The sequence below is a fragment of the Meleagris gallopavo genome, chromosome 2 (assembly GCF_905368555.1).
Source record: "Meleagris gallopavo chromosome 2, MGAL_WU_HG_1.1, whole genome shotgun sequence".
Taxonomy (NCBI): Eukaryota; Metazoa; Chordata; class Aves; order Galliformes; family Phasianidae; genus Meleagris; species Meleagris gallopavo.
Window position 1 is genome coordinate 95,002,001 of NC_139405.1, and position 26,976 is coordinate 95,028,976.

General features: G+C 43.9%; 2 protein-coding genes across 6 annotated transcripts in view; one reads left to right on the forward strand and one right to left on the reverse strand.

Moving 5' to 3' along the window:
* Positions 1 to 1,231: 1,231 nt before the first annotated feature.
* On the forward strand, positions 1,232 to 3,335 carry ID2 (inhibitor of DNA binding 2). Its single transcript, XM_010707935.4, has 3 exons — positions 1,232 to 1,695; positions 1,795 to 1,859; positions 2,469 to 3,335. Exons 1-2 carry the CDS (start codon positions 1,348 to 1,350, stop codon positions 1,849 to 1,851), a joined length of 405 nt encoding a protein of 134 aa, XP_010706237.1. The 5' UTR covers positions 1,232 to 1,347; the 3' UTR covers positions 1,852 to 1,859; positions 2,469 to 3,335.
* A 20,965-nt stretch (positions 3,336 to 24,300) lies between these two features.
* The window catches only part of KIDINS220 (kinase D interacting substrate 220), a 61,749-nt gene continuing 59,073 nt past the window's right edge, over positions 24,301 to 26,976 (reverse strand). For all 5 annotated transcript variants that reach the window (XM_085217983.1, XM_085217986.1, XM_085217985.1 and 2 more), the window contains one exon: positions 24,301 to 26,687. In XM_085217983.1, the coding sequence (XP_085074109.1) occupies positions 25,416 to 26,687 (1,272 nt within the window). In that variant the 3' untranslated portion in view covers positions 24,301 to 25,415. The remainder of the gene's footprint in view (positions 26,688 to 26,976) is intronic.

The following is a 26,976-nucleotide window of genomic DNA, read 5'->3' on the forward strand; positions in this document are numbered from 1 at the left end:
GCGCGCAGGAGCCGGCGGCGGGGGCTGATGGCAGAGCTCGTTCTCCCCTTTGCACTCAGGCGGTCCGTGCGCGCTTCTCCCCGTTTTAATCCTTCTTTTTTTTTTTTTTCCTCGGGACCCCCCACCCCCCCCCTCCTCAGCCCCCTCTCCCGGCATGGCGGGGCGTCCGGCGGCCCCCGCTGCAGGTGCGCCCGGGAGGGGGAAGCGGGGCCGGGCCGCCGCCTGCCGCCGCCGCGGGCGCAGCCCCGGTCGCCATGGCAGCCGCCTGAGCGGCGCCGCCGGGCCCGGGCGGCGCGGGCGGGGGGGGCGGCGGCGAGGGGCTGATGTCACGGGGCTGGCGCCGCGCAGTCCGGGCCGGCCCCGGGCGCGGGGCGGTGGGGCGGGGCGGGGCGCGGCGCCCGGGGCGGGAAGGGGGAGCCCCGGGGGCCGGCCGAGCAACCCCGCGCCGGCGCCGGGGCCCCCCACGGCCGGACGGCCGAGCGGCTCCTCCGGCGCGGAGCTCCGGCGAGCGGCGGGAGGCGAAGTTCGCCACCAGATGCACTCGCGGAGCCGCCCGCGGCCGCTGAGGGGCCGCCCTCGGGGAGCCGCGGTCGAGGGACGGGCAGCGGTCGGAGCGCGCGCTGCGGTAGCGCACGGGGCGGGGGCCGTTGCCCGCAGCTCTGCCGCCCCGCCGCGGCCCGCACGCAGCATCCCGCCGGTGCGCGGCGTCACGGGGCGGCGGCGGCCGCCGGGGCTCGCCGTTACCCGTCTCGTGAACGCTCTCCGACGGCACCCGGCCGCCGCTCGCTCCGCACGGCCGCCTTCCCCCCAGCCCGGCGCCGCGGCGCACCGCGGAACGTTCCCACGTGTGGTGCGCGGGATCCGCGTGCTACACCTGCGCGCGGGCGCTCCGCTAAGCCGAACCTCCCCGCGGCACCGCGTAACGGGGGACGGGATAAGCGCGGAACGCCGCAGCGGACCTAAAGTTGAACGCCTCGCTGACGGGAGCCGCGCGCCTCTGCCTTTATTCGCAGCAGCGCCGCCGCCGGGCCCCGCGCCGCCCTCGCGCCGTTCCCCGCCGCGCACTATTTACTCCCTCAGCTGAGCGGCACCGCCCCGCCCCCCGCCGCCATTGGTCCGGCACGCGGAAGCCCGCGCACCCCCTCCGCGCCAGTGAGCGCGGCCCGCGGCTGACGGACGGGCGGGCGGCGGCCAATGGCGGCGCGCACGGGCCGGGCGCGGCGGCGGCGGTTATAAAGGGGCCGCGCGGCCCCGCGCCTCAGTGCGAGCTCCGGCGGCGCCGAGAGTGGAACGGCAGGCAGTGCGCTCCCCAGGTTCCGTGCGCTCTCCCCGCGCCCGCCTTTCAGCATGAAAGCTTTCAGCCCCGTGAGGTCCGTGCGGAAGAACGGTCTTTCGGAGCACAACCTGGGCATCTCCCGCAGCAAGACCCCGGTGGACGACCCCATGAGCCTGCTGTACAACATGAACGACTGCTACTCCAAGCTGAAGGAGCTGGTGCCCAGCATCCCGCAGAACAAGAAGGTCAGCAAGATGGAAATCCTGCAGCACGTCATCGACTACATCCTGGACCTGCAGATCGCGTTGGACTCGCACCCGTCCATCGTCAGTCTCCACCACCAGCGGCCGGGGCAGAACGCCGCCTCCCGGACCCCGCTGACCACGCTCAACACAGACATCAGCATCCTTTCCCTACAGGTAGGCACCGCTCCGGGTCGCGGCCCCAGCCCTGCCCTGCCCTCCCGCTCTCCTTTGGCCGCCCTCACGCCGCCCGCTCTGTCCGCTCTCTCCCCGCAGGCAGCCGAGTTTCCCTCAGAACTAATGGCAAGTGACAGCAAAGCGCTCTGTGGCTGAATCGCACGGTGAGTACAGCCCGTCTCGTTTGTCTTGTAAACTCGAGAGCGCTTCCACTTAAAGAGAGAGAGAAGGGGGGGAAAGCCGTTATTTAAGTTGATTGCCGCTCGCAGAAAGCAGTCCTAAAAGTTGATGCGGAGATGCTTTGTCAGTAGTAAAACGAGCGAGGCAGCCCGCAAGTGGTTCCAGCACGGTGCGCCCCTGGCGCTGCCCGGCCCCCCGGCTGCCAAGTGGGGAATCCTGGCAGCGTTCCTTCCCTCCTGTGATGTGGGATTGTCTGCTCTATCGGTTCAATAAGAGACTGCTTTTAATCAAGTAATTGCTCCAAGAGGCAGACTGGCGCCTCTGAGCGTTGCGTTGCAGAGATCCGGCCAGAGATTGGGCTGAGAATCCTCCTCCTGTCCTTTCCCTGGAGTGTGTGTTATTTTAATGTTCGATTTGCGCTCTCGAGAGCGAGTGTGTGAGCGTGTATGTGTTGCATCTGGACGCCAGGGTTTGCCCAATCTCTGAGTGTTTGGTTAAATGTTCAAACTGCGGCTTCCTCCCTGGCGCCAGTCTGTCCGGATCTCTGCCCTGTTAGCGTGCTCCTAAATACGCCTCTTTTCAATCTCTTGCAGGTGTTCCACTGAGGAGGTTTTTCTTTTTCTTTTCTTTCTTTTCTTTTTTTTTTCTTTTTTTTTTTTTTTTTTTGCACAAGAATACGTCTACAGGATCTTTTTTTTTTTTTCTTGAGGTGCTGAATTTTTCAGCTGTATCTGGAGGGGAGAAATCCACGCTAACTAAAGTAAAAGGACCTTTAAAAATGAATAAAGAAGAAAACAAATCAAGATTGATCTTTATCCCCCACCCCATTCTTCAAGTTGGACTGAACCTAGTTATTTATGAAGAGACTCTTAAATACCCTTTCCCTAGTTGGAAGGCTTCCTTTATATACTATTCCCAACATGGGGAGCGAAACAAAATCACACGCGGAGTTGCCCATTTTAAAGCAGACTTTGCCTTTTTTTCCAAAGGTGGAGCGTGAGTACCAGAAGGATCCGGTGTTCAGTTTTTTAGGAGAGTCTGGGGTCAGAAATTGCCTTTCTGACCCAAACCTAGGACTGAATGCTGTGTATATATTTATATATAAATATATATATATGAGTGAACCCTTGTGAACTCTTTAATTAGAGTTTTCTTGTATAGTGGCAGAAATTGACGTTTCTGCAAAAAGTGTAATGATGTACTTAATCATGCTAAACTTTTTATAAAAGTTTAGTTGTAAACTTAACCCCTTTTTATACAAAATAAATCAAGTGTGTTTATTGAACTGATTGCTGGCTTTCTTCTTTGGGGACCAACTGTTTGCTGGCTCTGATTTGTGCTGTTTGTGGTTTTTGGATTTATTTTCTCTTTTAAATACTTAAGAATTCTGTTACAATTTACTGAGTAAGTTCAAATGTGTAGAGAATATAAAGAATAAAATGACCTGAAGTGAATAATAATTCTTGTAACTTGGAAAGTCTTATTTGAGTGTATATTCCAAACTTATGCCTGTGACCGGTGTGGAAGGAACCAGAGAAGTAATGGATGGCCGAGGTGATGCTACTGACCAAGTGTTGGGGAATGTACACAAAAGCAGTTAACCCTGAGCCGTGCCCATGGAGTGTGACTTCCCTCCCACCCATGGCTGATTCTGATGTCCCAGATCTGTTGATTTGTGTTCAGAATAGTGGCTCCGAATTAGGGGTTGTGGGTGGTTATTATTCCTGCAACTGTTAAATTTCTCTCTGAAGGCTTTGAATGTGCGAGCTGGTGATGCGTTAACACGGGATCTAAAATGATGAAGTGACTGTTGCCTTTCCACACTGGAATTTGCATGCTTCCATGCAATATTTCAATGAAATGGGGTTTCTAATCAGTTGCAGCAGCAGCGCTGTATGACTAAGATACTGAGAATTGGGCTTAAATCACTGTTGTGTTACTGATTAAACTTTGGCTGCTCCTGAAGGAACTCTTTTCTCCATAAGAATTAAATTAAGTTTGAAATAGGAGTCGACATTCTTGGAAGCCAGTAAGTGTCTCTTTCTCTCCTGCCTTCAGAAACTTGTGTGCAGTGTGCCCTGCTATCCAGGGCCACTTATTGTACCCACCCCGTGAATCCCCTGCAAGGAGCGCTGCTCATCGGCTCTACCGAGCTGTCATAAGACGGTGGATGTGGGAACTGTGCCTTCCCAGGTGACGCGTCAATTCGAGCTCTTACAAACCCGCCTGAAATGGGAAGGAAGCCGTGAGTCCTGCACACGGATTACAGAGATCCCTCGCTCTAGGAACGAGGGGAGCCTCGGCTTCGCAGGGCAACCCTCCGCTGGAGCCGGCGGAGCGGCGCGGGGCGGCCGTGCTGCGGTAACCTCACCTGGGCCCTCCCCAGCCGCCCGGGGCCGGCGGTGCTGCGGGCGGCAGCCGCTTTTCCTTGCCCTTGACACCAAATCCGTTCGCGCAGGCCGGGCGGGAGCCAGCGCTGATCTCTTAATGCGGGAGCTCGGGGTCAGGGCGAGCAGGAGGCGAGAAGGGCTCGGCGTGCCGGGTCGTGGGGCCGGGGCTGTGCCCGCAGCGCTGCGGGGCCGGGGCAGCGCGGTGCCCCCTGCGGCCGAGCAGCGCTATTGCTGCGCTGCGGGCAGAGCCTGCCGGCGCCGCGCCGGGAGAGCCTGACCCCGACCCAGCGGGGAAAGGCTTCGTCGCTACCGCTCCGCGCCTCGCTCCCCAAAATAGCCCTTTCGGTGTACGCTTCGTCTACTTTGCACGAGCTGACCGGAGGTTTTACTCGGTATTGCGAGCTCAGCCCTCATCCGCCACTAATCCAACGCTCACCACACCGTTTCTCCCCCAAAGCTCGTTTGTCACCCAACTGTTGGTGGCGGGGTGAGCCTTTAAGCGTCACTTTTAATGCACAGTGTGATATATGAAATTAAAGAGCTGCGCCACTCACATCAACCCCAGCAGGAACTGAGCTGCGTGCACCTCTGTGCTTCTAAGCTGCAGGACAATTCGCACACCTGTAGACCGAAACAAACCATCCTGCACGGCCATACGGCAGTCACCATTGATGAGGCATGGTGAAAAGAACAAAAACCAAAAATGTTTTTTTTTTAAAAGTGAAGCACGAAATGAAATCTCACAGTTAACTAATTCATCACCTCTGCTGCATCCCTCGGAGCAGAGCAAGGGGCTTTCACCAGCTGCTCTACGCATGGGATCCTCTTTGGTTTTGTTCTTAAGATTTTGGTGTTCAAAGAGGAACAGCAAAGCCAAAGCATGAGAATTAACGCTGAGACACTGATGTTTCCCGGCAGATTTGGGCTCTCCATCCTCTAGCACTGCCAATGTGCTCCAGCTGAGAGCAGAAAGCTCTGTAAGACTGTCACTGCTCAGTGAAGATGTCACTGCTTCCCCCAGCCGTGCACAGCCCTGTGAGGGACAGACCTGGTGAGAGCTGCCCACAGCCATCTCATTTACACAGTGCCCGTTTTCTTGCATACACCTGGCGTGAAAGTTGCAAACACACCTGAAGGCATAAATGTGAAGTCCTCATTTGGAAAGAAACACTGTGTCCAGTTCTGGGCTCCTCATTTCAGTAAACACAGGGAACTGCTGGAGAGAGCCCAGTGAAGGAGAACAAAGATGGGAAGGGCCTGGAGCATCTCGTGGATAAAGAAAGGCAGAGGGACCCCGGGCTGTGCAACCTGGGGAAGAGAAGGCTGAAGGGGTAGATAACTGCATGACAAGGGGAAATGATTTTAAGTTGAGGGAGGAAAGATTTAGGTTGGATGTTGGGGGAAGTTCTTTACAGAGAGAGTGGCGAGGTGCTGGAACAGGCTGCCCAAAGAGGTTGTGGATGCCCCGTCCCTGGAGGTGTTGAAGGCCAGGTTGGATGGGGCCCTGGGCAGCCTGGTCCGGTATTGATTGTGGGCTGGTGGCCCTGCATGTGGCAGGGGGGTTAGAGCTTCGTGATCCTTGAGGTCCCTTCCAACCCTGGCCATTCTGTGGATCTCATCAGTGCTGTAAATATCTAAAGGGAGTCAAGTGGAGGAGGCTGGGCTCTTTTCAGTGGTGCCCCATGACAGAACAAGGGGCAATGGGCCCAAAGCAGAACTCAGGAAGTTCCGTAAGAACGAGGAAGAACTTTACTGTAAGGTGACAGAGCATTGTGACAGGCTGCCCATTGAGGTGGTGGAGCTTCCTTCTCTGGGGATATTCGAAACCCACCTGGGCGCGTTCCTGTACGACTTCTGCAGTAAGCTGCTTTAGCAGGGGGTTGGGCTGATGCTCCCGAGGTCCCAGAGGCGACGCCGCCACAGAAATCCTCGGAACGCGGCGCCGAGCGGCGGCCCCGGGCCGTGCGTGGAGGGGCACTGCCGCCATCCGGCCAAGGCGCGCGGCGCTCCGCGGGAACGCCCGATCCGCAGCGGCGGGCTGGACGCAGCGATCGGCACACGAGGCGCTGCGCTGGGACGGGAGGTGCACCGCCGTGCTGCCGCGGGGAAAGCGGCCCTCGGGTCGCGGTACAAGATTGATATCCGATTTATCCGCACTGACATCCTTCCCTCTAGAAGAGCCGCTGAAGTTGTAACTGTAAAACGTACCCAGTGCAAAACAGTAGTTCAGTAAGCAAAGCTTATATTGCGCAGCGGTGGTCCGTGTTTGCGTAAGCCCCATGCTAAAGCAAATCGGAGGAGGAAACAAAAGAGGAAACCGATACACGTGCCCTCAGAATCAATCGGCTGGGAAGGACTCACACCTCAGCCTGCTGCCGGCCTTGAAAAAAACACTAAAAACAAGCGGAGGAAGAGCGTGAATAGAGGCACGCTGTGAGAAAGGAGCGGTACAGAAAGTACCATTCCGACAGACTGCCCCTCGGCTGCCATCTGGCACACGGCAACAAAACGCAACAACAAAACGTAGCGGGACATTGGTGGGAAGGTTCGCTCCTGACTGCCCTACCGCCAACACCCGCCTCTGGTGTTGTGGGGTCAGCGTCATGAAACAGGAGGCATTACTTTTGGAGCAGCCCTCAAAACTACAGGCATCGGATGCTTTTGGGTTGCCTGGGCCCAAAAGTGGAGTGGAACTGCCGAGGGCCACGTCTATGGAGGCCGCTCCGAAAGTAATGCCTTCTATTTATTTCCATGGAAACCACAACCAGTACAAAGAGCACAGTAACGTCACAGAGTCTACAAAACACTTTTTTCATCACAGTCACCACCATTAGCTCTGCATTTTCAGCAGCAATGAGCAAGAGCCTGCGCTCTTGTAACAACCGGCACCAGTGGAGGTGACCCACTGTCACAGTCACCACTGCTGAAATGCACCACCCACCGCCTCGCTGTGCTCGCACCCACTGCTTGGTCTCCATAAATGTTCATAAATTGTCGGTGAATGCTGCCATGACGGCACAGGGCACTGAGTCCACAGCACAAGCTGTGCAGGCGGCATACAGCCTGTGGGCCATGGGCTGGACATGACTGCTTAAAACAAAGAACTTGAGTCTGCTCCTAAGTTTTACAGCTGATGGCCAAACTTTTAAAGTCCACAAACAAAACTTTTTTTTTTTTTTTTTTTTTTTAACACAGCAGTACTGTAAGCCCATTACATTTTTCTTTCATTTGAAGAAGAGTGAATTATTTGCTACCTGCCGTCATGCACTCAGCCATGCCCAGGGCACTGCCACCCACCAGTGCAGCGCTCCCAGCAACACCCAGAGCATAGGGAAGGGCAGAAGAGCACAGTAAGTGAATTTTCCTCCATCTACCCACAGCATCTCATGTCTCTGAGAGAAGCCTTCCAGGTATTTCATGTGTGTGTATTCAGAACTTGAAAATCTCAGCACCCCAGGGAAACACAACGTCTGGGAATGTCCTTCAGACATATCTTCTGTAAATCTTGTGCTCACTGACAAGCTCCGTGTGATGGTTTGGAAATTCAGCAGCAGGCCCATGTAGTACTCAAAGAGAAGTAATTTGACCAACTCAGCAACCTACAAGAAACCAGAGCAGAAGGAACACGGGAAGTTTTGGTGCTGACTTCTGCCACCTTCAGACCAGCTCATTGCAAATGGGAGAAAACGTAATGCATGGACATCATTATGCAGACTGCTAATTATGAGAGATGTGAAAAATTATAGAAAATATCTATCTACACGTTAAGGGTAAGATAGATCTGATCCCAGAGCAGGGATATATAAATATATATATAAAACCATAGAATAGCTCAGGTTGGAAAAGACCTTCAAGATCATCAAGTGCAACTTCAACCTAACCATACTACCCTAACTCTAACAACCCACTGCTACATCATGTCCTGAGATACACAAAGACCAGAAGGATGAATATATAGATATATAGATATATAAGTTCAGATTGTTTCAACTGGAATTAATACACAGGTGTAATTTTTTTTGTTTTTGTTTTCCCCCCCAAAAACAGGGTATGGTTTCACAACCTTTCCAAGAAGCATCTCATTTGTGCTTTTGTATTTCTGCTTGTAAATACATGGAAAAAACCCACCTGCACTAGTGCTGGGAGAGTGCTTTTTTAATTAAAAAAAAAAAGCATAAAACACAAGTCAAAACTTGTAACAGTGAGAAATCAGAGCGAATAACATGCTGCACCCCTAATCTCAGTCTGGTTCTTGTAAAATAGCTGTTGTACTGCACATAAACATTTCCACTCAACATGTACGAAGCAAGGTGCCACCCATGTGGACACAAACTGTTTATCAACCATCACTGATTCTCAGCTATGCTCAGATCACTCCATCATTACCCTCACAACTCTTACAGAAATCTGGAAATCCTAGTTGGACCTCATCCATTACTGAAGTATTAAAACTCCACAGTATCTGTAACTCTGAATTCCTAAATTCCACTGTAAATCTCTTCTTCAGTCATTCACAGAATCACAGAATCACAGAATCACAGAATTGTAGGGGTTGGAAGGGACCTCTAGAGATCATCGAGACCAACCCCCCTGCCAAAGCAGGTTCCCTACACCAGGTCGCACAGGTAAGCGTCCAGGCGAGACTTGAATATCTCCAGAGAAGGAGACTCCACAACCTCCCTGGGCAGCCTGTTCCAGTGCTCCGTCACCCTCACCGTGAAGAAGTTCTTACGCACATTCGTGCGAAACTTCCTATGCTGCAGCTTATGTCCGTTTCCCCTCGTCCTGTCTCCACGTACCACTGAAAAGAGACTGGCCTCACCACTATGGCCGCCACACCTCAGATATTTATAAACCTTTTGAGTTCCTCTGAGACAGAACTTTTGATTAAATTCATTTGATTCAGCAAATGTTTCTCTATACATCTATCTAAGGATCTTTCCATCCCACCAGTCTAATTTGGAAAAAAAGCCACATTAGATATGGAGTTTGGTGGCCCTGCATACAGCAGAGGGGTTGGATCTTGTTGATCCTTGAGGTCCCTTCCAACCCAACCCATTCTATGATTCTATGAAACAAATGTTAACTGTTAGGAAGTTTAGCTCCTTGCAATCAATACCTACGTAAAAACCGCATACATTAAATACACACCACATCCTACATGCAACATATTTTGTTGACAGCATGAAGTAAATTCTCATAATCTGAATATCTGAAACAGAGTGTCACAGATATGGAATGGTATGTCATTATTTTGGCAGCTCTGAGTATTTACTACTACTTATTTTATACCTATCTTAGGTCAGCAATATTGTCCAACAGATAAAAATAAGGTAAATAAACACCATTTGCTGGAGGGAGGAAGCACTTATGAACAGATGCCCGAGCAGAGGTAAAAGAAATACATACCTGGACTATACGAGACCTAGAGGAAAGCAGATTTGTGAATTATTAACCAAAAAAATAACTGGAATTTTTAAAATGGAAAAACAAACTCAAGCCAGGCATCAAAGAGAGAAAATGAAGGAAATACATCAAGTGTTGTCTGACTGCCACTGGAAAATGTGCAGTGGCAATGACCTGCTGCAAAACAATGGGCACTGCGTAGAAGTGGAAGAATAAGACAAGACGGATAAATGGGACAAACAGTAAGTGATATTACAGTGAAATCAGCATGGCTCTGCCAGGAGAAGAAACGGGACCAATTGTATGTAATGAAAATATGGAAAATATAATGAGCAAGAGAAAGGAACTGCCCAGGTAAAAGAGACAAAAGAAAATACTTTTGCAGTGTATTCAGTGAGTACAGTCAATTCTACAAGATAAAATGAGGGAACAAAAAGCACAGGAAACTTAACTGTCCCACAAAGGAGTGGATAGAAATTTCTTCCAGTCTCGGGAAAGTTTTAACAAAGTCCATAAGGTGGAGATGAGCCCAGGTTGGCCTCCATCCTGCCAAGCTGGCTACTGACAACATGGATAATTATCCAGACTTCAACACGGGAGACAGCCATGAACAATACACATCTGTATTGATACCTAAACCTTACTGCCCATCTGTGTGAGCTGCCCTAACACCACCAGGTCACAGTACAGACATACCCACAAGCAAACTCTGCAGGGTTTCAGTGAAAGAAAACTTACAGCTACTATTTCACAATTACTAGGTAATTATCCTTATCACAGAATCACAGAACCGTAGGGGTTGGAAGGGACCTCCAGAGATCATCGAGTCCAACCCCCTGCCAAAGCAGGTTCCCTACACCAGGTCGCACAAGTAGGTGTCCAGGCGAGACTTGAATATCTCCAGAGAAGGAGACTCCACAACCTCCCTGGGCAGCCTGTTCCAGTGCTCCGTCACCCTCACCGTGAAGAAGGTCTTGTGCACATTTGTGCGGAACTTCCTATGCTGCAATTTCTGGCCGTTTCCCCTTGCCCTGTCTCCACACACTGCTGAAAACAGTCTGGCCTCGCCACTCTGCCCCCCACACCTCAGATATTTATAAACCTGGATCAGGTCCCCTCTCAGTTGTCTTTTCTCAAGGCTAAATAGATCCAGCTCACTTAGCCTTTCTTCATAGGGGAGATGCTCCAGGCCCTTCACCATCTTTGTGGCCCTCCGCTGGACTCTTTCCAAGAGATCCCTTGTCTTCAGGACAATCTAACACCAAAATGTGGGTTTATACAGTGATTGTAAGGTAACTATGGGGCAATTTGACATAAGGCATAACAGAGAATGATCACTGCAAAGAGACCATCAGACAAAGCTTCTTAAGAAACTGAGTATTTCACCCTGCAGACATTCATCGGCAGCCCTCAGCTTCCTGGAGGGGAAACTAACTGTTTAGAAAATGAAATCAATTTAAGTAAACAAACAAACCCCTAGCTTACTATCTTTTAGTCTGAACTATTCATGAAACGCATCTTAAATTTTCTTGATGAATTGATGGCTTCTACACATGCTTCTTACCTTTGGCTTCAAAGTTCTGATGCTGAAGCAGCTCAGGCAAGTAATTTATCAGCTGCTGGAAGTGATGAAACAAGATTTCAGTGATGTGGGGGAAAATAATGATCTTACGATTCAGACTTTGAACCAAGAGCTTCAAGAGACAGCTCTTATTCCCAATTTCCCAAGACTTTGTCTGTGATCCCTGTGAGACATCTCAGACCCTCATGTTTCTGTGCATGTATGAAAACACGCAGCTGAGCTCTCTTTCCCAGGAATTCTTATGAACCAGCGCGTCTGAAGTGGTCAGATACTGGTCTGCTTTTGTAACACTAAACGGAACAGGGGCAGGAGCATTCTTGGGCATTGAAACTGGCCATTTATCCTGTGCAATTGTACCTGCCACACACAAACAATTGCCAGTCGTGACTCTGGAGTTACGTAGGCCAGACGTCCTCCTGGTTTTTCAATATCATGTTTTCTTTTCAAGACAGATTATCGGTAGCGATAAGAGAAGTTCCATTACATACGCCAAAGAGTGTCCATTAGCTTGTTAATTCAGGCTCTCACTTTGCTTACGTCCATCAATAAAACATAGCTGGGAAGAAAGCAAAAGCCTGGGCACACTCCCACCCCTGAGTAAGAGAAAAGCTGTTTCTTTGGGCCCAAATGTAGATGAAGTGAGATCTTTCGGAGACTGTATTTTGCTTAAACAAGCATTTTAGATATACATTCTCTGATCTTTCTCATCTTCTTGTGATCGTATAAAGATGACTGAAATTTAAATTTGAAGAATTAAGCAGCATAATGAAAAGAGAGAAATAAAACTAGAGCCTGAATGATCTGTGACAAAGGAGATGTAGCACTGAGAAAGTCCTCATTTTAACCTTTTCAAGAAGTTAAAAAGTAAACAGCAAATCATTTTACTTGGATGCTTCTAAAATGATGCATACATTTAATTATGGATGCTAGTAACATCAAAACATGACAGCAAAACATGACAATGCTGGCTCCGTGAGCAAAGTACCAGAATCACACTTGTGACTGGAAGCACTGCCAATAACATCATGGACAAAAAGTTATCAGTCTGACAAGGAAAACATATTGCTGCTTTGTATTTGTGCTGTTAACTACCATCATAATGGAGCATTTGATGACTGGAATGGTCTGGAACTTCACTTCTTGCTACCACCTCCAATAGGCGTGTGTCCTCAGGCACTTGGTAGAGTATAACACAGATTTCAGCTGTGACCTTTTGCATTTGAACTTATATTCCTACTTCTCTGAAGGGCAGTTCTGCAGTATTTACACTCAGGTCTATTCCACCAGTGAATTTTCTAGGACAGAAAAATGGTCTGGCATGCACTGGTTTTTCCTCTGGGAGTCTCTTAAGTGCTAAACACAGTGACAGCCACTAATGTAATCAAACTTCTGTTCGTACCAGTATGTAAAAGCAAGTGGAGACTAGAATGGCCAGAGGTCATCTTATGATTTCCTACTGGTTATTTATATTTCTCCTAGAAGCTCCCAGGAAATGAAATTCCACAATTTCCTAGATAACCTTGACACTACTTTAATTATTAGAATGCTTTTTGTTTCAATTTTCTTTTTTTTTTCCTCATGACAACTTAGAAGTTGATTACTTCATGCTCCACTGACAGAGCTTCTTATAATCCTCCTCTATTCAGATTTTATATAATTACAAATAATGTCCACTCTGCCTCTCTCCTTTTAAACTCAACAAATCAAAATATTTCATTATCATATAATTTGTAGATCCATCTTTTTATTTTTTATTTATTTTTTTTTTCTGCCATTCTCCTCCAGTTTGCTTGTTAAAGGTGCTCAGGTTCTGGACATAGTACACCTTCAGCAGGAGGGCATACCTCTCCCCTCTTGCATTGTATGACACTTCCATTAATACACCCCTCAGAGATTTCTTTTTCTTCCCTCTACCTTCAACAGTATCACTTACATTGTTGATTTAGTATTGGTTTGCTAACCACACTAAAACTATTGTTTTCTGCAATATTTCAGTGGGATATACTGCATTTTAAAGTCATGCATCTGATTTCACTTTGGTAACCGTAGTACTTTATACTTGCCTTTTCTGAATGCTATCATATTAATTTACAATGTTCTGTATCAGTTCTGTTCTGCAGAGTAAGGCAGGTTCAGACAAGAGTAAAGTTAGAAAACTCACCAATAATGCTGTTAATACAGAATAAAAATGGACCAAACAGACCCCATGTGGCCCTACTATGACATTATATAATCACTCAAAATCCACTTTTTCAAGCAAGACTGCTTTCACTTCATTGCATGATTTGCTTAAGATTTAATAAAGTTTCACTGAAGTCAAACATACCACTACCATCTGCCTTCTGCAGAGCAGCAACCCCACCAAAGGACAAAACTAAAGCAATTTGATAAGGGCCCTCCCTGAAAACTCCATATTGTTTAAAAACACCTGATGAATAAAATAAGCTTGTTGAATGAAGTTCTTGCAGATATCAAACTAAAAAGCTGACCAAATGACTAGTATTTCCCAGGCTCTCCTTTTTCCCTTAAATGTGGGGTCTAAGTAGTCCTTTCCCTTAAATGTGGGGTCTAAGTAGTCCTTTCTGTCTTCTAATAGTTATATTCCATGCTATAGCTCTCCCTCTTTCACAAAAAAAAAAAAAAAAAAAAAAAAAAAAGGCTGTTTTGAATGGACCCTTAGCTTCAGCATGAAGCAGTCAGGCCATACTGACTTGAAACAACCACTGAAAGAAAAACAAGGGTGCTTGAGTAATTTTCTGTTGGTAAATACTAATTTCTTAGGATTTAAATATTCCCCTATATATTTAACTCTACAAGATAATTGGGGAGAAAATAAAAATATTCAAAGGTAACCTTCTGGCACTGTAACAACCAAAACATTTATATGGAGTCAAATTTCCTTGATTTTATTTATTTTTATATATATATATATTGGTTTTTTTTTTTTGGTGGGGGGGAGGGTTCTTTTGTTGATTTTTTGTTTGTTTTCCAGAGAACATTAAACAGAAAATCTTACAAAAGTGAAACATGAATGCACTCTGAAGATGCTTTCTTATCAGTGTTTTCAGTTCCAAGGAATTCTAAGTCATCTGAGATGATTAAATTTCAGAGCTATATTGCACCAGTTTGGAGGGTTTTCATGAATACATTCAGTATTTTTTTTTTCCAAAATCCCTTTCCTTCAGCAGTGACTTACATTCTTAGAAGTGTTATTCACTTACATATTTATATTGTAATTGCACATGTTCGCAGGGAGTTGAGAATCATAATCTATCCATGGCATGTGTTCACACCACATCCTCAATTCATATTTGAGCTGTAGATGTTGTCACACCTCAGTCCTTGCTCTACTACAGAACTCAAGGTAGCAGAGAGACTTTGAAGGGTAATCTATGAATAGTTTACTTTCTCCACTTTAAATTTTATGTAGTTAAATCTCATCTCATCAAAAAGGGTTATAAGGAAGATCTGGGGATCTACAGGCCTGTCAACCTGATCTCAGTGCCAGGTAAGGTTACGGAACAGATCATCTTGAGGGAGATCACACAGAATGTGCAGGACAACCAGAGGATCAGGCCCAGCCAGCATAGGTTCACAGACAGGTCCTCAATGACCAACCTGATCTCCTTCTTTGATTGAGTGACCCATCTGCTGGATGATGGAAAAGCTGTCAATGTAGTCTACCTAGACTTCAGCAAAGCCTTTCACACCATCTTCCGCAGTATTCTCCTAGAGAAACTGGAAGCCTGTGGGTTGGAAAGGTACACTCTTGGCTGGGAAAAGAACAGGCTGGAGGGCTGGGCCCACAGAGTGGTGGTGAATGGAATTAAATCCAGCTGGCAACTGATCATGAGTGGTGATCCCCAGGGGTTGGTACTGGGGCCTGTCCTGTTCAGTATCTTCCTTGATGACCTGAATGAGGGAATAGAGTGCATCCTCATTAAGTCTGCAGATGACACCAAGCTGGGAAGAAGTGTCAATCTGCCTGGGGATAGGAAGGCCTTACAGAGGAATCTGGACAGGCTGGATCACTGGGCTGAGGCCAATGGGATGAAGTCCAACAAGATCAAATGCCAGATCCTGCACTTTGGCCACAACAACCCAAGGCAATGCTGCAAGCTTAAGGCAGAGTGGTTATAAGACTTGGGGGTATTTGTCGACACTCAGCTGAACATGTGCCAGCAGAGTACCCAGATTACCAAAAAGGTCTATAGCATCCCGGCTTGAATCAAAAATAGCATTGCCAGCAGGAGCAGAGAAGTGATCATCGTCTGTACTCTGCTCAGGTGAGGCCACACCTCAAGTATTGTGTTCAGTTTTGGGCCCTCACTACAACAAAGACATCAAGGTCCTGGCATACAGCCAGAGAAGGGTAACAAAGCCGTGAAGGGTCTGGAACACAGGTCTCATGGGGTGCAGCTAATGTAATTAGCAACAGAACGAGAGGGAATGGCCTCAAGTTGCGCTAGGGGAGGGTTCAGGTTGGCTATTAGGAAAAATTTCTTCTCCAAGAGTAGCCAGGTGCTAGAACGGGCTGCCTAGGGAGATGGTGAAGTTACCATCCCTGGAAGTCTTCAAGAAACATTTAGATATTGTACTAAGGAATATGCTGTAGTGGGGAAACGTTAGTGGTAGGTGGACAGTAGAACCAGATGATCTTGGACCTCAGTGATTCTATGATCTCCATACGTTACTCTCAGTAACATGGAAAAGAAAGTCTAAGACCTCGTACTGAGTAAGACAGATCTGACTGTTAACACCTAGATATCTGTATGATGGCATAACTCTTACTCAATGTTGACTCAAAACATTTTGCCTCTGCTTATAGCAGAGAAGAGCTTGACAAATTTGGCAAAGACTCACAGGGACTGTCGGAGTTTTGATGAAGCGTGCCACTGTGAGCCTGTTAGCCATCTCATATGTCATTACATTGTTTAGCAGACTTTGTAAATTGTTTTGGTCAGTTATTAACATAGTCCTGACTTGACCACGAAAAGGTCAATTTCATCTTGACATCTTGGTCATGGAAGACTGGCTTAGGTATGTGAGGCTATGTGAAAATCCAACATGAAAGGAGAATCAATCAGAAGAGAGAGAAGCTATTAGGACTTTGTGGATGCTTTAACCCAAAGTGTTTAAGTGGCAGTGAAAGCCACAAGGGTGTGGATTTCACCTACTTTCCTGAACAATGTTACAACCTGAAAAGAAACATGATCATGAATGGCAATGTAAACACTCCATTTGCAAGCATTTCAAACAATTTCATCAAACCCAGAGAACCTTTGAGAATACTGAATAAACACTGAATTTGTGCACCAATACAACTTTGCAAAGTGAGTGCAGAACAAACTGGATGATCGTGCTTCTTTAGCTCCAACAGACAATCCAAAACCAGAAGCTCTGTGTTAGAGAGAACTGACAAGGCTTTGTAGATAACTCTCATAGCATTGTGTTCTTAAGAACCTCTGTTATAACACAAGAAAAATCAATATTGCAATGCTGACAAACACCCAGCATTCAGGTTCAAGAAAGATTACTTGAGCTAGAACAGGTAAAAAATTTTTCATTAGAGATCAGAAAAAGACACAATGTTGTGATTTTCGACTGAAAAAAAAAAAAATTGTGATGTGAGAAATCACAAAAATAAGAGTGATCAGTTTCTGGTCATAGACCCAGAAAGGCACAAAACAGGAACTAAGGATGTGTACATCTCAGGAACAGAAAGCTCTGCTTTTCATACTCAAGACACAAGATACGTACTGAGATAAGTCAGGATATATATACGTAAGAATCTAGACAGAGAAGTTAGAATTCTTTTCCCAATTATGATTTCAGTCATTCACCACATATTCAAGAAAGCAATGAGCAGGTGAATATTGTACTCAGTGCATAAAAAGCAAAGACTTCTGGACTGTGAGGAGCAGACCCTGTGCCACACTATTTCTTGCTATCATACATCACTTTGGTGTTATGAACTGCCACTTGAACATGCCATCTCTGAATGTGGGCCCAACACTTTTTTCAGATACGTAAGTTGTGAGATATGCATTAAGAAGAGTTTCCTGCCCCTCACACATGAATTTTCAGTTTAAGCATTTCATTGAGAAGTGACATACTGTGATCTGGAATGAAAATAAGCAGAAAAATATCTCTTTCGCATAAAGTGTCAGGGTCTGGAGTATCACTATCACTGAGATGTTTTGACTTCTACAAGTATGCCATGGGGTTATATTGTTCACAACTAGACAGGAAAACAGGTATAAGTAACAAATTGAAAAAACTGAGTTGTTTTTCCAGGTATTGCAGAAAGACTAGGAAGGACTTCATCACAGTAGAAGGATGAGTGTCCAGCTAATTCATCCAACTTTTCACAACCTAAAATGAATTCTGAGAAAACACAAAAAACCTGTCAGACTTCATCTTTCCTGCAGTCGAACTCCAGATTCTATTCAGGTACAGGTGCTACAGGTGATTTTTTCTTTGTGTGGGTGTGTGTGTCTGTCTGTCTGTCTCTCTCTACTGGCTCTTAAAAAGTTTGAAGAAACAAAGTAGTTTGAACAAACTGGTCTTAGAATGTGTTTTCAGAAGACAGTCATCCAAGCAAAGGAATCCTGGTCCATCTTAGATAAGCTATTCTCACTGCTGGGTCTTCACTAACATACTAGTAGACAAAACAAAAAACTAACTTCAGAGAATCACAGAATGGCCAGGGTTGGAAGGGACCTCAAGGATCATGAACCTCCAACCCCCCTGCCACATGCAGGACCACCAACCTCCCCATTTAATACTAAACCAGGCTACCCAGGGCCCCATCTAACCTGGCCTTGAACACCTCTAAGGATGGGGCATCCACAACCTCTCTGGGCAGCCTGTTCCAGCACCTCATCACTCTCTCTGTAAAGAATTTCCCCTTGACATCCAACCTAAATCTCCTCTCCCTCAACTTAAAACCATTTCCCCTTGTCCTGCAGTTATCAACCCTTTCAAAGAATTGATTCCCCTCCCTTCTGTAGGCTCCCTTTAGGTACTGAAAGGCTGCAATGAGGTCACCCTGCAGCTTTCTTTTCTCCAGGCTGAACAAGCCCAGCCTGTCCTCATAGGGGAGGTGCTCCAGTCCCCTGATCATCTTCGTGGCCCTCCTCTGGACCCTCTCCAACAGCTCTGTCTTTCTTGTACTGGGGGCTCCAGACCTGGACGCAGTACTCCAGATGTGGCCTCACAAGAGCAGAGTAAAGGGGGACAATCACCTCCCTGTCCCGCTGGCCACCCCTCTTCTGATGGAGCCCAGGATACCATTTGCCTTCTGAGCTGTAAGAGCACACTGCTGGCTCATGTTAAGTTTTTCATATATCAAGACCCGCAGGTCCTTCTCCACAGGGCTGCTCTCAAGGACCACTTCTTCCAGTCTGTATGGATGCCTGGGATTCCTCCGGCCCAAGTGCAAAACCTTGCACTTCGCTGTGTTGAACCTCATCAGGTTCACCCGGGCCCAACATGCACTCTTCCAGAAAGTCCAAATACTTTCAAAGACAAGAATAAAAAATAGTTTTCTTTCATATAATGGAAAAAAACAAAGTGGGATTAACTTTTCTGAATTTGAATTTTAAGTACAAATGTCTTCCCTTGCAAAGTTAGGATGAACCATCATTGTATTTCTTGCTTGGTGGTAAAGTGTTTGTATTGTCATATAGAAAAGAGACTTCTTCTGGTCCCAATATTGAACAGAACCTACCTAAATAAATCACTGTATAGAGAGCCTTCAAAGGTGAAAACTGTGAGACAGAAAAAAAAGGGAAAAAAAAGGTAATTATTTAACACGGACTACAAAAATTAAGGACTCTAGTTTGTATTAGCATATAAAAAGATCTGGTGAAGCTGAGCTACTCTGTCATCAGACAGAAGAGAGGCAGAAGGTAGCACAGATGGTGAAGACAGAGGAAATTATTCATGACTCCTCACCACACCTTGAATGAAGCTACTGAAAAGATTATGTCAAAAATTAAGACCAGAAGACGCTTAGAAAAAAAACAAGTCTCTAAATCCTTCTTTATATTCCGAAGTTGTAAATATCTGAGGTTAAATGGGCTATAGTTTAAGGATTTGTCTTATACAGAAAAACAAAACATCAACATTTCCCTTCATCTCTGAGAGTAAAAGTATCTGAAAACCAAAGGTTGGTTCTTGAGTGGGCAAGATAAAGAGAAGGGAAAAAAATCTACTTCAGGTTTAAAAAACAAACGAACAAAAAACAACAACCCTCAATAAACAGCCCCCAGTCTCCCATTGCTGAAACAGGACTGTACAACAATCCCAAGGTTACGATGAAAAACTTGGAAAGTTTCTTTAGTCCAAAATGCCAAACAAGTCAGAAGTTTGAAGTTATACACTACACCTTTTGCCAAAGAGGATCACAAATAAGCTACAAGGTTTACAAAGAGGAAACTTCAAGAGTGTGGAAAACAAAAATGCTGAGTGGCAGCAGGCTTAACAGTGATGTTTGGATCAGATGTCAGGACTTCTCATTGGTTTAAATCAACATGAAGCAAAGGGGACTTCTGAAATCAGTAAAAGTGCTATGTGGCTGTCAAATGGACGCTCAGTACTAGACCGTACCAGAAAATACATATATTTGTATTATGCTATGACTTGATTTTTCTGGTTTCCAAAATGACGCCAGTATAATGTTGCTGCCTTTCAAAATCATGTCAAATACAGAAGGATTACAAGATACAGGGATATGTAAGCTGATTCAAGAGTCTACACTGCCTTTAGCCAAGTGAAAGCTATCACATTATTCCAGAAAAATTACTAATACTTTTTTTTTTTAAACATTAATTCTCTGCTGATTGCTTCCCTATAGTTTAATTAGCGAGGAAAGGCAGTAAAGCATCACAGAATTTCCATTAGTTTTAGTGTTCCCCACAGTCCATATTTTATGCCTATGTTTTTATTTCTAGGTTCCAGGGACATATACAAAACCATTCATTCTCTTTCTTTTGTTTTCTATCATGTGAAAACTGGGACCCAAATAAAATCTTATAACGGACTGTTATTATTCCCCTCTTCCTGCCTCATAAACAACAAACACACTCATGTAACGACACAGAGAAACTCCTGTTGGTTTCTTTACAATTCTGAAACCAAGTGACTCGACTTCTGTAAGAAGAAATGATAGGTGGTATCAGTACTCAGAACAACTGGAAACATTAAAACTCCATACACTGTACCACGTAATGGTAAAAGTTTTTAAAAACAACAACAAACACTTGAAGTATGCTCTAGTTGCTAACATCTCATCTTTGAGAGAAATACACACTCAAATGTAATTATTTTCTTAAGTACCTTCTCTCAACTTCTCACCTTTTTTTCCAACCCCCAAAAAACCACATTCTTCTAAAATATTACACGTTTTTCTCCCATTTCTGAATAAGATCACCCTAAAATACGATAAACTAAAAGAAGGAAATCAACCAACAGCCTTTCTTTTACAACCTTACCCAGTAACACTGCTGTAGCCAAACATACACGGGGTGAGGGAGGAGAACACCTTTCAATGCTTCTTAAAGCCTGAACACTTGGTGTTATGACTGTCAGTCTTTATAAATGAACTACAGTCTCTTCAGGCTGAAAAAGCTGTACTTCTGAGCCTTTCTAGAAGACTTGGCAAACATTTTCTAAAACAAGGAAATACAACTACCAAGCACATCACAGAAGTCAGACCTTAAAACAAACAGAGAAGTTAGACTCAAATTTCTATACTTTCTATCATTACTTCTATGTTTTTACACAAAAAAACCTGAATCATTATAGTGCCAGAAACATCACTAAGCTGTAACAAACACCTCTTCAAGAGGATTCCATGTGAAGATTTTAGTAATGGTGAAGTTACCTAAGCACAGTATCAAAGAAATAAAACAAGATGCACACAACAGCAATAAATAAATGCATGCATAGCAATTTTCCATCAGATTTAAATTGCTTTTTGACTTCTATAACCAACTTCCGTTTGTTAATCGTATGGCAAAACATACTGGATACTAAGTTAGCTTACATTATAGGTATCTTTAATGAAACTGTTAACTGTATGTAAAATATTGAAAACCATCTTAAAACTGATGAGTAGGTTTCCACATGCCAGTTAATATTCTGGAAATCCTAGCTCTGTTGGAAGTTGTCTGAAAATATTTATTACTTACCTTTATATTTAAATTTCAAATTAACTTTTTCAAGCACCCAACATGTCAGAACATGTCAAGCTCATGAAACTTCCATATTCTCACAAAGAAAGCCACTGAGTAGAACTATCTCCACCATCTTTATACTGATGAAAAGGCCCTTATTTATTAATATAAGAAAACATAATGCTTAAAGCTAACAGAAAACAGTACATTTTTTTCTGCTTAGCCAAATTTGAAGCTTGCTTCAACTTCTCTCCCCCAAAGCTATCATTTAGCACAGAAAACACCAACATACTAGCAGCAATCTTTATTTAAGACAACTAATTAGTTAACATTGTATTCCTAGTATCACATCAGCATGTTACAGCTTTAGCACGTCTGATGTAATTAGCATGTTATATTTCTCTTAATGTCTGAAAATTCATGACTAGATATTAATACTATTTTATTTTACCACAATTGTCTCTTTCAACTGAGAAACCTCAAATATTCAGGTATTATTTTACTTGGCAGCTTGTTGGTAATGTATTTATAAACCCAGACAAACTTGTCATCGCTGGTAAAGCTATCCAGCTCCAAGGCCATGGGGTGCAACGTGGACTGGAAAAACAATTGCTATTAGCATCCTCTGCCTGTGACTTTCATAGCTGTACAAAGAACTTTACATACACTTACCATTATGTTCAGAAAGCTTCCCATAAGAGTTGTAAAGGTTTTAAAAAAAAAAAAAAAAAAAAGGAAAAAAAAAGAAAAAAACACCAAAGGCTTCAAGAACTCCATGGACAGATGTGAACACCTGAAGCCCAGACCATGAGAAGCCTCAAGTTTTCATCATAAGAACCCCATGCTAAGAGTTTCCATGGATTGATTTCTGAAGATTATTGAAAGAAATAAATAAGACAAAAAAAATATATAGCAGTGTTTGAAAACTTCAGAAAACTAAGAACTGAAAACCTGCAAAAAACACCAAGTACGTGCTCTGCTGCTTCGACAAAAGTCACACATGGTGATCAGATACCTCAGGCTGATCAGGTCAGACCCCACACGGGAATCTTTTTCCGAAGTCCCCAAGAATTTCAGCAATCATTATTTTGTAGCAAGTTTTTAAAGTAGAAAGTAAGAATTTCCTCCTCCCACTTCCCTGTGAACTTCATCCTTGTAAAAAGCTAGTGAGTAGCTATAAACCCCACAATGTTACCTGCATCCAATTTTTCTCTTTAAAACGACTTATTTTCAGTCTACCATGCAAACCTAACAAGGCATCGGAACAAGAGGCCAAGTGAAACTCTTCAGTTATGATAAAGTTCTTGTAGTAGTCATTCATCCAGAACTAGAAGGGATATATACTCTATCATTACAAGAGCTCTGGCAAGTGGTGAGAACCAGAAATAAGCTTGAAGTTATGTTTTTATTCATTTATATCCATTCTCCATGGAATTCTTGGGCTCCATGATCTCCCCAAGTCCCACAGCTAGCACTTAATAATTCAACACTAGAAATTGTTTATGGTCCCATAATTCCAACAATTGTGCAACAAACTAAGCAACTAGTAACCATAGGAACTGTGGTACAGAAATAACAAGTTTCAGCAATGAAACTGCAGTTTATTTTTAATTCTTGCAAATGCTATTCTTTCATAACCTACATGTAACAAATTAATTAAACCTAAACAGTAATGTACTTCTTACTACTATGCTGTAGTTCAAGAATTCCATTTCTGTCTTCTGTCTCTCTTTTCCTCTCCCCCTACTCTTTCTTCTGTTTGCTTATACCTGTATAGAAAAAAAATTGCAAAGATACTTCAAAGGAGAACAATCAACTCTGTTTATTCATTTTTAAGTCAGAAGATTCTAAGTATCAATCATACTTAGCATCCTATTAGCAAAAGGCTCTTGTAGCATACTGCCCTTGAATCATCTACAAAGCATTTACATTCTGCTAATTCTAGGATCTCTAAGGAAGCTATTAGACAATAACTTCATGAACAGATTTAATTATATAAGATGCAGATATAATGCAGTTAAAGCAGGTAAGAGGCAGGACTGAGGCATCCATCCGATGCTGGGCAAAGTTCACACAGATCAAAAATCACTTTCACAGACTGATTTAATTCATAATACTGATAACTGCACAGTCCTTTACTGGAATTTCCTATTACTTGACTCTTTATTGTGACATTATCTGAGATACCTGAAGAACAAACATTAAGACCAGTGTTATCTTACATTGATATTATGCTCTGAACGACTGCTTTTTAGTGGTGGTAAGCCATCACATTGAAATATAAATATAATTTGGAAACACTGAAGATTTTTCACTCAACTGCTTGTTTCTTCCCAATTTTGATATTTTTTGAAGACTTAGAAAACTTTTAGGGATAGAAAGATTCAAAACCATATGAAATATAAAAATTACTCTACTTGGATTATTTGAGGACTTCATCAGACAAAACGACTTGAGAGAATTGTTATTTTTCACCAATACTGTGAATATCTTTAAATAAAGAAGATTATTTTCCTCTACTGCAGAATAATTTTTATAAGTACCTTCTGAGAAAAGCTGAAGGAATACATTTGGAGATGGCAATAGGACAGAAGCAGAGCTACACAGAACTACCCACAAACATCACAAGCACCATGATGCCTAACATGAGGCCACCTCTCCACAACAGACTCTTTCAGAAACGTCTTTCATATTTCAAATGTATCTTTATATTTGATGCTTATTTAGTGTTGTATAAATAACAATGCTGTTTTAATGCACCCTTTAACTAAATCAGTGATGTATTTTAATTGAAACAACACACTCATACCATTTTTTAACAAGTGAAGAAACAAAATACCACAGTAAGTAGAAATTTGGACACAAATCCAGGAGGACAATTTATTTTTTTATTCTCTTTGAACTACCAGAGTCTAGTTTGAACAATTCTTCCCTTGTAATCATGCAGATTTCACTGGATCGGTACAGGTATTCACTACAATAACAAGCAGATACTTGGATGACATCAAAACTTTCAAATACTGTACTTCAGAAATAAAGAAGCTGCCACACAGCTCTGACTAAATTCCAGAAAGTACATAATACTTTAAAAATGGCAAACACTACTCATTTTTCTTTCTGAAACCAAACAATAAACACTGTACCAAGGAAATATCATGCAAAGCAACAGATACTCCTTACGTTCAGATATCACGTTCACACTTTATCCCTGTAATATTTTAACATAGCTCAGGTGTTTGCATCTACTTAGACCAGTAACTATAAAATTACATACCTATAATAAATAACTGATTCACTAAGTCAATGGTAAGGCATTATCTTATAAATAACTGCCAATTCCAACAACACATCAAGACAACGCTCCTTACAAACCTTATCACCATTCTACCCAAAGTTCACAAGGTCAACTGCAATTACTGAACACATAGCAAATGAAAGTGCACACGCAGCCAAAGAGGTACCTTAACACTCAAAATTTCAACATACAAATGTTGCACACCTTACTCCACTAGTTAATGTAAAGATTGATACAGATGTCACGGGCTGTGAGATTCTATCTTCTGGCAACTCATGTTAAATGGCAAAGATGCATGGTCTTAATATTAATTTTAAGTATGTAAGTGTGTAAGATTTAAATGGAATGTTCTGGAGGGATAAGTATTACCCAACAGAAAAATAAAACCACATTTTAATGATTAAATTGTATGTACTTCAGCAACGTATGCCTCTGACCAAACATTTGCACAGAGTCTTAAGGAACTGTTTTTCCATGCTGACAAGCATTAGTTTAATTTGTAGGGAAGATCTGAAATAATTTGTCCTAAAGATTACTTCTCTTCAAGAAAATGAATGAAAATAATCTAAATTTTCTAAGCACAGTACTGAAAACTTAAAACTATGCAGCTTAACGTAACCACACATTGACAACAAATTCCAAGCAAGCTACAACATGTGGGCATTCTCTGTTTGAACCTTGTTTCTTTAAAGGATACTCTCTCTTTCTTCTCCAAAACCAGCCCCATCTGAGGCAGTGACAGTGTGGAGCTCTGATGAATCTTTTGAAAGCCGTGTGTAACTTGAACGCTGGCTCCGCTTGTGAGCAACACTTTTCAGGTTCTCATTCTGAATGGCAGTTGAATTGGAACCTGCACTAGGGTTCAGGATAATCTGAGGTGGATCTCTCATACCTTGTATTTCTTCAAAATTTTGATTAGCTCGACTGTTTGGAGCGCTGTTATTATTTAGGGTTACTGTACTAGGGGTTCTATTTAAATTATAGGCTTTCTGGCAAGCTGGCCAGTTTTCTTCCGGGCTACTTGCTATCAGGCTGCTTTCCGATGGGCTCTTCTTATCTTCTGAGCAAATCGACATGCGAACCACAGCTGGATCTTGAAGGCCACTAAGGCTGTGTGGAATTCCTCTCTTTCCACTATTACTGTCATCTTCAAGCTCAATGAGATTTGCCTTTTCAAGCTGTGAATCATCTGTTCCTTCATTATGGAGAGAATGATTGGGAGAACTTTCATTAGATCTTACACCAGAGTCAGAAGAATCTTTTTTATCCAAAAGCGCATCTGTCAAGTACTCCTTGGCTTTGATGAAGGTTCTAATAGGTTCAGATCCATGTTCTGGAGACTTGGGTTGTTTGTCTACTTTTCCATCTGTCTTCTTATCTTTACCTTCCTTAAGAAGCGGAGTGTTATCTGACTCTTCAGTTCCTGACTCATCTTCATCACTTGGAAGCTTCTGATACCGGAGAGTAACTCCCTTAAGCTTTAAATCTGCAGCCTGGAAAATACTTGTTCTTTCTGATGACTTCTTTCCCAGTAGAAGCTTGGAACCAGATTGATCAGATTTTTCATCTTCTTCAGTAATAGGATCCAAAGGAGATGCATCATTAGTAGAAACACCTGAAGTACTATAATCAATAACATCATTCCTCTTCAGCAGGAAGGACTTTCTTCCATCATCTTGCTTCTGCTCACCATCTTTTACTTTCTCTTGTTCTGCACTGGAATGCAAGGACCCCCCTGATGTACTCTGACCCATATAGAAAGCACTTGAACTGTGAGGGGAAGACCTTCCACTTACAGTAGTGGAACTGGCACCTCCTTCTAACTGTGACATCTGAGCAATATATTCCCTATATGCATCTCTATATTCTGCTTGTACCTTGTCAGTGAGCTTTGATATTTCAATACTTGAATCTTGAGAGTTAAGACTTGAAAGGCTTGGTGTTCTGCGAGTTTGTGACTGGAAAAAAAGACAAAAAGAGAGAGAGAGATAACAGCTACATGAACTATTTGTCTTTTACTGACCACTCTAAATGAAGTAACTGAAAGCATAACTCAAAGCATAACTCGAAACATCAAGCACATGCTTAAATTATTTTTTGTTTTGTTTTGAATAGGTCATGTCACTGACATTGTCAGTGCTCTAAAATTTACTTACTACGATCATTTACAGAACTGAAATTAACTGAACTCGTCTAGTAGTCTTACTTGTTGACCCATCCATATCCAAGAATATAAAAAGCCCTAGA